The sequence below is a fragment of the Otolemur garnettii genome, unplaced genomic scaffold (assembly GCF_000181295.1).
Source record: "Otolemur garnettii isolate 467f Iridium unplaced genomic scaffold, OtoGar3 scaffold00024, whole genome shotgun sequence".
NCBI classification, from domain to species: Eukaryota; Metazoa; Chordata; class Mammalia; order Primates; family Galagidae; genus Otolemur; species Otolemur garnettii.
The window spans coordinates 19,876,220-19,893,029 of record NW_003852419.1 but is presented as its reverse complement, the minus strand read 5'-3'; the positions used below and the strand labels follow the sequence as shown (position 1 = coordinate 19,893,029).

General features: G+C 36.4%; 1 protein-coding gene and 1 pseudogene across 3 annotated transcripts in view; both read right to left on the bottom strand.

Annotated features, from left to right (window-relative positions):
* Positions 1-16,810, bottom strand: part of EHBP1 (EH domain binding protein 1) — a 381,725-nt gene that overhangs the window by 186,514 nt on the left and 178,401 nt on the right. For 2 of the 3 annotated variants that reach the window (XM_003787948.3, XM_023512117.1), the window contains exons 8-9: positions 15,640-15,762; positions 10,200-10,440 (exon numbers count right to left, since the gene is read on the bottom strand). In XM_003787948.3, coding sequence (XP_003787996.1) covers positions 10,200-10,440; positions 15,640-15,762 — 364 coding nt within the window. Of the gene's footprint in view, positions 1-10,199; positions 10,441-15,639; positions 15,763-16,494; positions 16,600-16,810 lie in introns of all 3 variants that reach the window. The other variant, XM_003787947.3, reaches the window with a different exon arrangement.
* On the bottom strand, positions 8,261-9,027 carry LOC105886794 (annotated as a pseudogene).

The following is a 16,810-nucleotide window of genomic DNA, read 5'->3' as shown; positions in this document are numbered from 1 at the left end:
GTTAGAAAGAGGATTAACTTAAATATATTGCAAAAACAATACAATATGAAGCATATTGTAGCAAAATGTATATATAGCTTTTTTCTCTCACCTAAAAATCTGTGTTTCTTTGGAAAACCAATTCAAATTTATTAAAATGGGGATGTAGCTTCCTTGATTAAATTCAATGAAAGGTTTCCTTGTGAAACTAACATATAACCATACCAGGAATGATTGTATGGGAGGCTTTAAAAAATACTGCATTATAGGCAAAATGCCTATATGCCTCTGGCCAAAAAAGCTGTTTGAGAGAGAGCAGTGAAAAGACTTTGTGCAGGCATACTTGTATGAAACTGAAGCAGAATCCCATGTGGTCAGGTTAGTTGTGGGCCTAACATGACCAAGGCTTTGGCTGGAACAGCATTTCCAGACTGCGTTAAGGCATTAAGGTTGACTTTATAAGGCCAATGAAAAAGCCCTTTGGAAAACTGGCCAGATACCCATCAGTAACCTTTCCTGATCTGTGGTAAGTGACAAAGGTCACTTGGTCACTTGTTGACGGGTCTGGGAATGGAGTAACCTTTCCTGATCTGTGGTGTGTGACAGGTCCGGGAATGGTAATGTGCTAGAAGACCTCAAGAGAAGAGGAATTTACCCAATACACACAGGTATCTAATGGCACAGATGAAACCTGGGCTCATGAAAGGCTTTTGAGAAGTCCAGCCTGAGAATTCCTTATAAAAGGATCCAGCAAAACCTCCCTGACTTAAGGCCTACAGGGGAGCAGAGGTTTGCACACAAATTCCTGTATACCCAAGAAGTTTCTCTATGCTTTGCTTAAAGATTTGAAATAACTGCCTCCAAATGGCATGGTCAGTAGAACAGACATTCAAATCCTCTCTTTCCCCCATAGCCTCAGGCTTTATCAGATAAGAACAAAGAAAGTAATAACTGACAACATGTTCTTCATTAAGTTATGTTAAACTGGGTTATGCTTAAAGGTGTATGTTGGGTAGATTATCAGATTACTAGGGAGGAGCTACTTACAGGGCGGATGGTCATAAGACATTTAAATGGATTAATGAAGTCACCGATGTCCAATGCACAAGTGCAGAGGGATTGTAATGAACATCAATGAAGTCAACGCTGTATAGTGCGCATGTATAAAATTCCCTACATAAACCAACTGCAAATAAATAAAGAAGCTCTCCATTTTGCCTGAGTGAGCAGATGGTCACCTTTATTTAAAACACAATTTCAATAAGCATGCTTTTTCTTCACGACATTGCTTTTCCGTGAGACCCTTACAGCAACACTTCATAAATGTTCTGAAAATTATATTATTGCTTTTTCAGTTTTCACTTTTATTACATAACCTAGAATAGTGAAATTATACCCTCCAACCCTAAGGAAACTATAAACCCATAAAGTTCCTTAGTGTATACTATGAGCACTAAAAAAACAGTGAAGGGTGTATACTTTCTCTTGGTGCTTCTAGATACACTGCAGCAAGAAAGGGTATTTTATACATCAAAGGATTTAGTATCTTTTTTGTGATAGTTTAATGTCAGAGTATACAGGAAGAGTTTGGTAATGGAAGATGAGTCATATAGGCTTTTCACTTGATGAAAGGTCATAAGTTTATTACTGAAGTAAGAAGAAATTATGGAAGGTTTCTGCTACAGACATTGGAACTATAAATTTTTGGAGAGAAAAGATGAGAAATATCAAACACGCAAACAGAGTTCCTTATGGACTTGTGTATTACCTGATGTGCAAATAATACCTGATGTGCAATCTTTACAACTTGTGTGTATGTTCCAATAATAATAATAAAAAAAAAAAAAACTAGAGTATTTATAGGCTCCCTATGGCAACCTCAGATGATTGAGCAGTTTAGAATGCTCCTTATTAATGGGAAACTTGTAAAGACTGCAACTTTCATGTGGAAAAAGAATGGAAACATCTAAGTGATTTTGATTTCAGTTTTTATCAAGGCATTTTGAAAGTTTAAGCAAACATTAGATGTCACTCTAATTTGTTCATAAGAGAGTAAGGTGTGTGTATGTGTGTGTTGTGTAATATGCATGCATACTGAAATGACTGAATCCAGTACTTAAGTTTACATTTACATTCAAATATTCTAGGCGTGTGGCCATTACTCAGCACCTACACCACCCATGAGAAATTTTATTTTGATCACACATTAGCTATTCCAAAGAAAACAAATATAATAACTTTAGCAAGTTGGGCCAACTTTTTAACCCCTGTATAGTTAATAATTAGTACTGAGATCTCAACCTGGGTTTGGGATCAGATAATTATGATGATGTAATTCTAGGTACTTATGTAGGTTAAAATTGTTTAAGGTTTTATCAAAACCTAGTAATACTCAAGAAGCATATAACACATGTTGAAATATGGGAAAAGGTTAAGAAGTGCAATTCTAGAGCAATATAGAACCAGTTAACTCCCTCGCTCTTACAAACAAAAGTCTCAAAATATTAATATTTAAAGTTGGTTATTAAAGTTCTCTTAAATCACTTCTTTTACAAGTCAGTCCCTAGGCCCTCAATTGTTTTCATTTGATGTGGTTTCTGGACACTTTAATGACTTTGTTGCTCTCCTCTATTAACAATATAAAATGCAGCCCCAAGAAGTAAACAACACTCAAAATAAGAGCTAAGCAGTAGACAGATAACATTTCTGCTTTCACACAAAGCAACTATTCTTAACTTCTATGCAACAAAGGGGCCTTTTTTATTAGTACCCTTTCAACCTACATATTCTGTATTTTAAAGATTTTCCTACTTAACTACATCCTTAAGGGAATAACTACTTTTTGCCAGGTTTAAATGTTAATACACTAAAGTTCATGTATTTTGAAGGAAAGCAAATACTCATAGACACATTGCAAGTAAACATGTAATTATTATTAATTATATTTACAATATTATTATATTATTACTATATATTTTATAGATCTCCCCTGTCCTACATCCAATTACTGAATTTATGTCACAGACACCTAAAGGCCTCAGAATCCAAGAAACCACTCACATGACATAGTATTTCTGTTAAGGATTGCTATTTTTTTCAAAACAGCTTTATTTAGGTATAATAGATACATACTAAATGACCCATACTTAAAAAATACAATTTAAGTGCCCTGAACCCCATGAATGCATCAATGATTTATGTTATGATTTAATAAAAAATAATTTTTTAAAAAGTAAAATTTGATGACTTATGCATAGAAGTGTGAAACCAACACCACAATCAAAATAACATTTCTATTATCCCCCAAAGCTTGCTTTGTGCTCTTTTAATCTTCTGCCCTCTAGCTCTGATTTTAGACAACTTTTGATCTGCTTTCTCTTTTTATTTATTTATTTTTTTTAAGAAACTGATATTTCTTTTTTTATCAACCTTATGTCTATCTTCCTTAAGAGCCAGTGGAAGAAAAGCTGAAGACCACTCAGCGGTTGTTCCTACCCATTCAGTGGCCAGGGCAGTGGGAACTGCAGACCAGTCTTCCAAGCAGGCTGAGCCCTGCAGTCTTCAGTAGGGAACTGCTGAAACGAAGAGAGCACAGGCACATGTAGACGTTCAGACCAGTCTGCAACCTCAGGTTGAGTTAGTAGTGAACTCTAAAGCTGGAGGAGTCCATTCACCCTGAAATTCTTCCTTGGTTACAGCTTTTTCAGCAGCAGTCTGATTTTCTTTTTCAGTCTCTTCAGGATCTCTGTAGAAGCAGAATTCAGGCATGAACTCCCATGTGTGTTCAAGGAAGATGGTGCCACACATGAGCAGAACTTCCCAGATCAGTATATACTATATCAAATCTGCTGATGGAGCTCCTTCACTGTTGCACAGAATAGCAATGTCCACATAACACAGAGAAGAATCTGTGTTACACACAGCAGTGGTAGCCAGGATAACTTAAGATACCTCTAAGAGAGGCTAGGGGTCAGCCCTGGAATCAGTAACCACTAGAAGACCTGGCTCCCAAAAGGCGTCCCTGATCTGGTTAGTGATGTTTCCAGGAGGGAAGTGATGAGCCAGAGGAGTGGCTCCTGCAGCAGCAGCAGCAAACTTCATCAACAGCTTGCTGGCCAGTATTCCTGGAGGATATGACACTGACATAAGCAGGATTTTCAATGGCAACAATGGCAACAATGGCAACAATGGCACAGCTTCGGGTGAAAGCTTCCCTCATGATTTATGATACTGTTGCCGTCACCTTTCCTTTTGGAGATGTATTATTCCATTTGGAAGTCAAGGTTGGTGCCATCTAAGTGGGTTCCTACTGTAAGGAAGTTGAGGACATCCTCCTCCTTCATTGGTAGGACATCAAAGGCACTAGATATTGTGGAAGTTTCCCTTTAAATTATGTCAGGAATCAAGAACAAAACATCATATGAACCCCTCCTCTGGAGAGGGCAGAAAGCTGATCTTTTTTCTCATTATTATAGACTGTTTGCATTTTCTAGGGTTTCCAATAAATGGTATTATACAGTATGTACTTGCTTCTGGTCTGGCTTCTTTCACTCTCTGTAAGGATTTCTAGGTTCATCTATGTAGTTATACACATATCAATACTTTGTTCTTTATTACTGAGTAGTATTCCATTATATAGATATACCACAATTTGGTTATCCATTTGCCTGTTGATGGATGTTTGGGTTGTTCCCAAGTTTTTGATATAACAAATAAAGCTATTAAAATATTTGTGTATTGGGTGGTGCCTGTGGCTCAAGGAGTAGGGCGCTGGCCCCATATGCCAGAGGTGGTGGGTTCAAACCTAGCCCCTGGCCAAAAACTGGAAAAAAAAAAAAATATATATATATATATATATATGTGTGTGTGTGTGTGTGTGTGTGTGTGTATATATATATATATTTGTGTATTAATAGAAGTCTTTTAGTAGACTGTATGTCTTTGTTTTTCTTGGGTGAATACTTAGGAATAGAATGTCTAGGTCAAATGATAGGTGTATGTTTAGCTATTTTAGAGACTGCCAAGCTGTTTTCTGAGTTGGCTGTACCACTTAGAACTCTTGAGAGTTCTATAGAGTTCCAGTGGCTCCACATTCTTCCTCTTATTTTGATAGAGTCTCATTCTGTTGCCCTGGCAAGAGTACAGTGGTATCATCATAGCTCACTGGAAACTCAAATATTTTTAAAATGTCCATTCCTTACTGTTCATTGTTACTATAGAGAAATACAATTGAATTTGCATGCTGATCTTGTATTCTATAACTTTGTTAAATATACTTTTTAGTTTTAATAGCTTTTTTGAAGATTTCTTATGATTTTCTACATAGACAATTATAACATCTCTGAAAAAAGCAGTCTTCCTTCCATTTCTCCATTCTTAGCCTTCATACTACTACTATCATACATTTTATTTCTACAATGTTATATAACCCAGAATATACTATTAAAGATTTAAATAATCATCTTTTAAAGAGATTTTTGAAAATAAGATGAGTATATATACAAATACATTTGCCATTTTCTATGCTTGTTGTTCCTTTGTGTAGATACAAATTTCCAAGTAGTGTCATTTTCTTCTTGCCTGAAGTATTTCTTTCTTTCTTTTTTTTTTTTTGTGAGACAGAGCCTCAAGCTGTCACCCTGGGTAGAGTGCCATGGCTTCACTGCTCACAGCAACCTCCAACTCCTGGGCTCAAGCGAGTCTCCTGCCTCCACCTCCCAAGTAGCTGGGACCACAGGCGCCCGCCACAACATCCGGCTATTTTTTTTTTGGTTGCAGCCATTATTGTTGTTTGGTGGTCCGGGCTGGATTCAAACCTGCCACCTTAGGTGTATGTGGCTGGTGTCTTAGCCGCTTGAGCCACTGGCGCTGAGCCGTGAAGTATTTCTTTTTAAACATTCTTTCCCAGAGCAAATCTGATAGTAAGGAATTCTTTCAGCTTTTGGATGTCTGAAAAATCCCATTATTTTGCCTTTCTTTTTTTTGGGGGGGGAGGCTGGTATTAGAAATTTGTACTGACAGGTTTTTGCTGTTTGGTATCTTCTTTTAAACTATCACTCAGTGTTTTCTGTTTTCATTGTTTTTGTTTATAAGCCTTGCTATGATCTGCCTGTTTTTGGTGCTTGGGGTTCATTAACTTCTTGAACCTGTAAGTCTATATACATTTTTAATTTCTAAAACTTTTGGCCATTATTTCTTCAAATATTTTTCAGCCACCTTCACTTTCTCTTCTTTCCTTCTGAAACTCCAATTATGTATTAGGCCACTTCAAATTATTCCACAGGTCACTGATCCTCTGTTCGTTTCCTACCCCCGCACAAAGTCGTACTCTGTTGCCCAGACTGGAGTGCACCGGCCTTAGCCTAGCTCACAGCAACTTCACACTCCTGGGCTCAAGAGATCCTTCTGTCTCTGCCTTCCAAGTAGCTAGGTAGCTAGGACTACAGGCGTGTACCACAACACCCAGCTAATTTTTATATTTTTAGTAGAGATGGGATCTTGCTCTTTCTCAGTTTAGTCTTGAACTCCTAAGCTCAAGCAATCCACCCACCTAAGCCTCCCAGAATGCTAGGATTACAGGCATGAGCCACCATGCCACCTTCCCCATTTCAATCTGCATAGTTCCCTCCCCCATCCTGGATAGTTACCATTGCTATGTCTTTAAGTTCACTAATATTTCCTTCTATAGTATCTAATATGGAGCTTAATACCATATAGTATATGTTTCACCTTAGATTTTGTATTTCTTATCCCTATAAATTGGATTTGGATTTTTAAAGTATCATCCATGCTAATGTTTTTATTCTACCTTCCTGAACATCTAGAATATATAGTAGAACCTCTTTCTGTAAATTGACCACCCAAAGAACTGTAAAAAACTAGTCAACATATACAAGTGGTCAACATACGGAACTAGGCCTACTATACTGATACATACATGGCAGTCTATGAAAATCAGGTCAACTACAGAGGTTCTATGTATTTATAAAAGTTATTTTACCACGTTGGTCTATTAATTTTATTGTCTGTCCCATTTCTACACCTACATCTAATGCTTACGTTTCCTTCTCATGGGTCAGATTTTCTTGTTTCTTTCCATGCCTGATAAATTTTTGATTGGCTGTCAAGTGTGAATTTTATGTTTTGGGTGCTGAATTATTTGGTATTTCTATGGCCATTTTTGGGGCTTCATGAAGAATGCAGTTAAGTTACTTAAAAATTATAATACTTTGATTCTTTTGAGTCTTGCCTTTAAACTTTGTTAGGCAGGCTCATAACAACCTTTAGTCTAGGGCTAACTGGGCTCCACTACTGAGGCAACACTTCTGAGGACTCTTCTTTTTTTTTTTTTTTTTTTGAGACAGACCCTCAAGCTGTCTCCCTGGTAGAGTGCTGTTGCATCACAGCTCGCAACAACCTCCATCTCCTGGGCTTAAGTGATTCTCTTGCCTCAGCCTCCCAAGTAGATGGGACTACAGGCGCCTGCCACAATGCCAGGCCATTTTTTGGTCGTAGTCGTCATTGTTGTTTGGCAGGCTGGGGCTGGATTCGAACCCACCAGCTCTGGTGTATGTGGCTGGTGCTGTAGCCAGTTCAGCCACAGGCGCCGAGCCTGAGGACTCTTCTTAATGTTCCATGTATTACTAAATCTTCTTTGATTGGTAGGAACACAAACTGTTCTTGTTCCTGAGCAAATTCGAGCAACTGTTTTGTTTGCTTCCCTGTCCTTGATGATTTCCTTGCACACATGCTCTGATCAATAACCGGTGAAAGATCTAAGAGGAACTTTCTACAAATCTATGAAACTCGCTCCATGAGTAGCTCTCTCCTTTCAGGTACTCTGTCCACAAATTTTAGCCACCTCAGTACACCTAACATCCAAACTCTGTTGGGAGATAAGTGGGGACTATTTGGAGTTCTTTTTTCCCTGAAATACACTAAAAAACTCTTTCCCATAAATAAAGTTGGAAAATTGTAGGGCTCATTTTTGTTCTGTTCTTTCAGGGATCACTGTCCTGTGCTGTTTATATTCAACTTCTAGAAACCACAGTATTTTTTTTTTTTAGTTATTTAAGCCAAGAGTCTAAATCCAGCCTGTGTTACTCCATCATACCTGAAGTAGAAGCTTTGTTGTTCCTTTTTAAAATTTTTATTAACCAAAGAACTTTATCAACCTTTCTTTCAAACTGTATTCCCAGGCTTCTTCAGCTTAATTAACTATAAAGAATGAATTATGTATAAGCAAAAGCCAAAAAGAGCTACAATGTCCAAGGGTCTTGGGCTTAAAAATATTAGAGACCTAGATTTTATTAGATCCATAAAGAAAAACATTTTTTTAAGTAGTCATAATATAAAATAGCAGCTCCCAGTAACTTCTTCAAGTTTCATCCTCAGAAGTTGACTCAATTCAATTTGCCTCATACTTGGAAGCCTCATCAAAATTCTCTGTAAGATCTGGAACTTCATCATCATCATCCTCTCCAGTAGCAAGTGATGCTTTTCAATTCACTATTGTTCAGGCAGAGCATCAGCTAGTCTCCTCAAGCTAGTCAGACTGTCTACACCAAGTTGGTTTAAGATGATAGATAGCATTTCTGTCAGCTGTTTTGTCTCTGCATGGCCTGTAATGGTCAAAGTGTCTGCTACCAGAGATGCCTGACCTTCCGGGTTGTTAAAGTGGATCACTGTTCCTTGGTTTGTAAACATATTCATCTCTTCAATATTAGAGATGTTATTTACTCCTAACTTCTTTAAGAAGAACGGAAGTGTTTATCACCTGCTGTAGCTGTTCTATGAACCACCTTCTTTCTGCGAGCAGTTCCTTTCCCACCAATGCATACTTATGCCTGCAGTGTGGTAAGTTTGTCCTGGTTTCTTTCATCTTGTAGGAGCATATAGGGGGCTGTGTGGAGGACTAGGGTTGGTGCTTAGGGGGTCTTGGGTAGACCAGTTAAATTTAGGTACACACACATGTGGACACAAGATGGCAGCTAGAGCTGTTGTTACTTTTCATTTGTTTTAATTAATTTATTTTTTAGAGACAGATTCTTGCTCTGTCACCTAGGCTAGAGTGCAGTCGGGTCATCAGAGCTCACCATAACCTCAAACTCCTGTGCTTAAGCCATTCTCTTGCTTCACCCTCCCAAGTAGTTGGGACTACAAGCATGAACCACCACACCTGGCTAATTTTTCTATTTTATTGCAGAGATGGGGTCTCACTCTTGCTCAGACTGGTCTTGAACTCCTGGCCACAACAATCCTCCTGCTTCAGCCTCTCCACAACAATCCTCCTGCTTCAGCCTCTCAGAGTGCTAGGATTACAGACATGAGCCATCACACCAAGTCTGTTGTTGCTTTCTAAACCCATTTAGGGCTATGGTTTATAGCCACATAGGTTGTGTGATGTATAACTCCAGATTACAATATAAACATATCCCCTTTTTATTCCCACCTGAGATCTGAGCAAAATGGTAGCCCTAATCCCACTGTTTATATATGCTGAGTTTATAATAATCCTAATTTAGAAATGTTATGATCTCATAGTTTAGCATTGGAACAAATCTTCTCATTAATCAGTATTATAAATGATTACTTGGTTCCCCCAATAGACCTACAACAGAACTAAAATGTGATACCCACAGAGGTCAATTAAAAACACTGAAATACCATTTATTACATGATTTCTGTAAGAAGACACAATTGGAATTCCAATAGAGATTCTAGAAATATATCTCCTTCATTTGGTAGTCTATGGTGCACTCACCCTCCTGCAAGGGGGTGGGAAAATAAAGCTTAAGACTATAAAAATTCAGGATGAGTTAGATACTAACTTATAAACTATATATTAACCTTTTCACACATCAAAAAGTATAGTGCAGGCTCAGCGCCCGTAGCATAGTTGTTACGGCGCCAGCCACATGCACCAAGGGTGGCAGGTTCAAACCCGGCCCAGGCCAGCTAAACAACGACAACTATAACAGCAATAAAAAAAGCCGGGCATTATGGTAGGCACCTATAGTCCCAACTACTTGGGAGGCTGAGGCACAAAAATTGCTTAAACCCAGGCGCTTGAAGTTGCTATGAGCTATGGTGCCATGGCACTCTATGTAGGGTAACATGGTGAGACTCTGTCTCCAAAAAAAAAGTATAGTGCAGAAGAATCTCAACTTTAGTTAACAAAAAGACTGACCTATGTTGATAGCAAAATGAAATGTACTTACTCATCCAACTCTTCTTCTTCAGTTTTAGAACTATCAGCATAGAGATACTTGCTCATGTCCACAGGTCTTACATTTTTTCTTTTTGTAGACTGGGGAGGAGAATCCTTTATAGTTAAAAAAGTTTCTGGCTCATCAAATGGGTTTGAATATTGTGGAGTCTGTACCTCTTGAAAAGGATTATAGCTGTTATTATAAAGAGACTCTTCTGGTTGTTTAGGTGAAGCTGTTTCAGTGTTTGGTTCTATAAAACAAGAACAAAAGAGATTAAATTAAATTAATACTATATAATATTTTCTTCTATTTTTAATACTTTAAAAATACAGAATCTTAAAATAATAAACTCTATGGGGCTGAGAAAATATAAAGGAACAATGAAACAAAAATATATTTTAGAGGGGCTAAAGAACCTTGAAGTTCAGAGGCTGTGATATATATGATCTCTCTCTGCTTCTCTAGGAATAGTGCTCTCAAAATGATGCCTTTGGATCATTAATGTTTCTTGAGAGCTTTTGGAGTCTCTAAGTAATAATAATAGTATTATAGAACATCTATTTTGGAAATTTTAACTTCCTTAGACATGTTATATTATTGCTTGCTTTATATCACTAATCCAGCTTGCCATCCCAAAATGACACATAATAAATTTGGGTTTTTAAAAGAATGGTTTAAAATTTGAAATAGTCTCTGGTACTTATAAAAGCACAAATCACTTAGGGATCTGAAAATTCATTCTGGACAATATTAAAATATACCTACACACTGCTTAACTTGTTTTTTAAAAGTTTTCAAAGAGCAGGTTTTTGTATACTACAAGATTAATTTTCCAATATAACTTAGATCCAAACAACACTCTAATAACACAAAGATTCTCAAGTTAAAAACACTATCTTAAAAACATAATAGTAAAGCTGATAGACACATTACAGTAAATTCTTCTGAATTTTATTATTTCAAATTTCAATTTGAAATAAGAGGTACTATTAAAAATAAAACTCTGACTCCCAACACAAAAAATACTATAATAGTATTAGGTCTGCCAACAATACTTATGAAGTACTTAACACAATTTTTTGTTTACATGTAATAATATTTTAAAACAAAACTAGAATGTGTAATAAAATTGTTACAATTTGCCAATAATAACAGAAGTAAATATTTTTTTCTAAACTGAGGAACAGTTTCAGAAATTTAATAATCCTGGTATATCAAAAGTAATTTTAGGGCTTGGCACCCATAACTCAGTAGGGTACCAGCCACATACACCAAGGCTTGTGGGTTTGAACCTGGCCCGGGCCAACTAAACAATAATCACAACTGCAACAAAAAAATAGCTGGGCGTTGTGGCTCCCACCTACTTGGGAGGCCGAGGCAAGAGAATTGCTTAAGCCTAAGAGTTTGAGATTGCTGTGAGCTGTGATGCCATGGCACTGTACCAAGGGCAACATAATCAGACCCTGTCTCAGAAAAAATAAAAAGTAATTTTAGGTTGGGTATGGTGGTACATGCCTGTCATCCTAGCACTTTGGGAGGCCGAAATGTGAGGACTGCCTGAGGCTAGGGGTTCAAGACCACCCGGGGCAATGTAGTGAAGCCCCATTTCTACAAAAAATAAAGAAAATTATCTGGGTGTGCTGGTGTATGCCTATAGTGCCAACTACATGGGAGGCTGAGGTAGGAGGTTCACTTGAGTCCAGGAGTTTGAGGCTACTGTGAGCTATGATCATGCCACTATACTATAGCCTGAGTGATAGGATTAAGACCCCGTCTCTAAAACTAATTAACTAAATAAATAAATAAAAATAATTTTAATTATGTCATGCAATGCTAACAAAATATTCTGAGGGAGGAAGGCAGAAATTGCTAATTAAAATTATCAATAAAGTCAGACGTGGTGGCTCATGCCTATAATCCTAGCATGCTGAGAGGTGGAAATGGGTAGGTTACTTGAGCTCAGCAATTCAAGACCAGCTTGAATGAGAGCAAGACCTCATCTCTACTAAAAACAGAAAAACTAGCTAGGCACTGTGGCAGGCACACGTAGTCCCAGCTACTCAGGAGGCTGAGGAAAGAGGATCACTTGAGTCCAGGAGTTTGCTGTCTCAAAATAAATAAATAAATGAATAAAATAATCAAGAAAATTATAGTTGTTTCATAAGTGAAATTTCAAATAACTTAATCTATTAAAAATTCATGATTGACATATATTAAAATCTTACATTTTCAAGTGAAACCATCCCTTAATCACAGCAGGAGTGTATAACCTGCAGCCAATGGGATGTATGCCAATTATGTGAGGACTTTTTTGCTTATCTGTGGTGGCAGATATCATGAAAGTTATAGATGGACTTTTTTTTTTGCTCATCAGCTCTTGTTAGTGTATGTGTATTTAATGTGTGGCCCAATGTATATATGGCAGAGAACAAAAAGGTTGGATACCCCTGCTAGCCCAGAAAACACTTTTTTGCCTTTATAATAAGATAAAAAATTTCTGGGTTGAAATTCTATACATTATGATGAAGCAACGATAAAATGTAAAAGAAAATTCACAAAATTATAATAAGTCAACACTAAAATGTATTTTAAAACAGCCCATATTAGATAACAGATTCAGTAAACTGCGTTTCTTTTGTAATACCATGATAAAATTTATTTAAAATCTTTATTCCAACATAAATGAGGCATTTTCTTTTCTCTGTAGGAAAAGAGGGAGCACAAAGATTTTCTACACAATATTTTCATTAACAAATATCAAGGCTGAATGCTAAAAAACTAAAAAAACTGGTCAATGGAAGTAAGATTTTTATTTTTACTTTCAGGAAGAGGATTGCAAAAATTAATCTAAGCAAATTTACCAGTTACAAAGCCCCAAACAGAAAAGTATACAACCTATAAAATATGATATGAAGATGATAGAACAGTCAACAAAGGAGGATTTAGGATAATACTGTTTCATACAAAAGCTAACAAGTACATTTAATGTTTCTAAAGGGGTCACTGAGGCATATAAACATAAGAGGAAAATTAAAGCCCATAAAAACAAAATTAATGTAAGAGGAAAACTGAACCTGTAAAGCAAAGAAAGACCCATCTGAAAAACTTTAACACAGTTTTTTCTTTCCCAGGTACTTTTGTTACTTGAGCATGCAAGTTTTTAGTCAATAGAAAATAAATTATTTCTAACAAAAACCACTATTCCAAAGACTCTAATAGTTATATATTTAAAGAGAACACTGGAGGGAGAGTGGGGTGGCTCATGCTTATAATCCTAAGCAACATAGGAGGCTGAGGCAAGGTAGATGGATTGCTTGAGCTCAGGAGTTCAAAACCAGCCTGAACAAGACCCCACCTCTATAAAAAGTAGCCAGGCATTGGGGTACCTGCCTGTAGTCCCAGCTACTGGGGAGGCTGAGGCAAGAGGAGCACTTAAGACCAGGAGTTTGAGGTTGCTGTGAACTATGATGCCATAGCACTCAACCCCAGGGTGATATAATAAGACTGTCTCAAAAAAAAAAAAAAAAAAAAAACCCAAAAAATAAACAACAAAAAGGAGAACATTAGCTGCCAGATTTTTTTTTAGGTCTCTAGGCATAATTAAAGATTCTGAACCAGGCTTATTTACCTCCTCTAAACAGAAATATAATCTTATCTGCTATTATCTTCTATACCTTGGACAACATACAAACATATATTTAGAAAAAAATACTTATTTGATTTTGAAATGGATAGCTCAATTACTGATGTCTCTAAACATTTTGGTAATTTTTTTTTTATTTCAGGTTAATTTGAGGATACAAAGAATTAGCTTACAATGTTTACATTTTGTTATAAATGTCCCTGTTATAGTTGTGTCCTGCCCCTAGGAGGTGTGCCATATACCCCTACAAAGAGCACACCAATCTCCCTCTCTCCCCTGTCCTTTTATCTTGAATTGAATTGAGTTTTTCTCTTATGTGGGCATGTATTAGATCATGTACTGGCTTCATATTAGTATTGAAAACAGTAGATGCTTGTTTTTCTATTCTTGTGATACTTTACTTTATATCTTATGTATTAACCTCGATGGAGTTGGTAATATTTTTGAACTCAGTATACTCAGATGTACATGGTACACAATTGTGGAGAAGTTGTGTAGACAAAGATTCCTGATTAGGAATATTAACCCCAGCTCTACCCCTATTTACCTAAAGTTTAAAGCATTTAACTCCTCTGTGCCTTAGCTTTCTAACCCATAAAAAATAAGCACCATGAAAAGAGGTAGCTGAACTGATTGCCTCTAAGACTTACTGTAATCTTTATTAAGATTTAAAATATGTTCATAATATATAGCCCACAAGCCAAATAAATACCTGTTAATTTAAACATACTAATTTGGAATCTGGTAAAAGGGTAGAAAGTAAAAGAAGAGGAGAAGGTAAAAGAATTATAAAATGATATTGCTCTAACAGAATGAATCTTAAAGCTGAAACCTCATTTTCACCATGACAAGCAGCAGCAAAATTCTTTAAAGCTCACAAAGATTTCAGAGGAGCAGTGAAAAAGATGTAAACAGTGATTAATCATTCTTGCATTTACTTTGAGCAAACAGAGTTTAATTAAATAGAGTTCTCACTTCTGCAACAGCATTTAACCAGGCTTAATGAGTTCAAAACTACTTACCTGATAAGCAAAATGACTCAGGGAGAAAAAAATCCCTGGTTTTATTTCTTAACAAGTATGTTGTATATATGAAGGCAGTGGTTCTTAACCTTCTCTCTGCTCCATTCTATCACAACTCACTCTTACTACTGTGACCGTCAGCCACAGAGAAATGAAGTTGGGGGTAAAGGGGCGCCTCATCAGACTGAGCGTCAAGGAAGAGGAGTGTATAAAGAGAGCAGCTACCCCTCTAAACCCAATCTATGTCTCACAACTTGACCTCACTTGCTAGGCTAAATGAATGACAATTTACTGTATGCCAGTTAAGGAAAATACTGTTATCTTTAACATTAGACTTTTACTATCTGTTTGGCAGTTAGTTTAATTCTCTAACAGAGAATTAAAAAATAAGCACCATGTAAATTTCTATGTTATGCTTTCTCTTTTCTTTAAAAAGAGTTCAATGGAAGCTACCTGGCATTTCTGTACAACTCAAGTATTACCAAACAAGGTAATATTATCATTATAAACAAATATTGCTTTTTGAGTCTTAAAAAAAAATCTTTTTTAGACCAGTCTAAGCAAGAGTGAGACCCTGTCTCTAAAAATAGCTGGGCGTTGTGGTGGGCCCCAGCTACTGGGAGGCTGAAGCAAGAGAATCACATGAGCCCAAGAGTTTGAGGTTGCTGTGAGCTGTGACACCACAGTACTCTACCAAGGGGGGAAAAAATCTTTTCTTGCCCTTTTTATAGTTTGAGAGAGCTTGACTATACAAAGACTTTAAAAGTACAGAAAAACTTGCTACCTTCTGAGTCAGGATCTCCAAATGGATTTAATTCTGCCACATCAGGATCATCAAATGGATTTGAATTGACAGCAGCCAAGTCCTTTTCTGCTTCATCCAAAAAGTTAAGTTTGTTGATAAGCTCTGAAAATAAACACAGGGTTAATTCCCTACCATCAAGATTAAACATACGCATTAATCATTCAAGAAACATTTCAAATTGTAAAAGTTCACACTAATACCTGCAAATAATAAGATATAGCATTTATCAACGGCAAAATGCCACTCGTATTTTGTAGCATACCAACATTTAAAAATAAAACACGCATATTAATTTGAAAATTATATCAGACAGTGAACTTTTACTAGTGAAACTTTCATTTGAATTTAATCTGATCTAATAAAGTACTGACAAGGACTTTTAGAAAAAAAGGAGTTCTCTCCCAAATATGAATAACTAAAGCAGGTTTAATATAGGGAAGACATAAAGTTTGTGCAATTTAAAGTTACAACTATTTTAAATTGCACAAACTTTATGTCCACCCTATATAACCAAATCAAATATTTTCAAAATAAGGTATTTATAATGTATCCATTATAAGCTTACTGAAGATATATCATGTTATATGACCAAGTATTATTTTAGATGACATTTTAAAACCACTATCTTATTAAGGATCCTGATACAAGACTTTTCCAAAGATAAATTCTGTTAGCTTGTTGCCTGTTGGTGCACTACAAATTACCAAAGAAAACATTCAAGGAAAAGCACAAAGACAAAACTGATAGCTAAGTACAGACAGAAGTCAAGAGGTAGCAGGTCACAGTAAATACAGGCAATCAGAAACAGAAAAGAAAGGAGGAAAGCTCTTAGACCTTCAGAGGAACTGGCTGATTTAGCTGAAGGCATATTTGCTTGCTTTATGCAGTCATCTTGATCTTCATCTAAGCTGCTCAGAGCATTCAACTGGTTTACAATTTCTGTAAACAGAAGCCAGTCGAGACAAATGTAAGGTCATTTAATTAAAAAGCAGTAGAAGCATGCTGTTACTCAAAAAGACAAAGAGAGAGGATGTTTGGTTAATCAAGAGAATATATTCAGAGGATGTTATTTTGATGAATTATCACAGAGGTATTTAGCTAAATGGTATGCTGTACTCTTATTTTAAAATAGAAATCATTTATTGTTAAA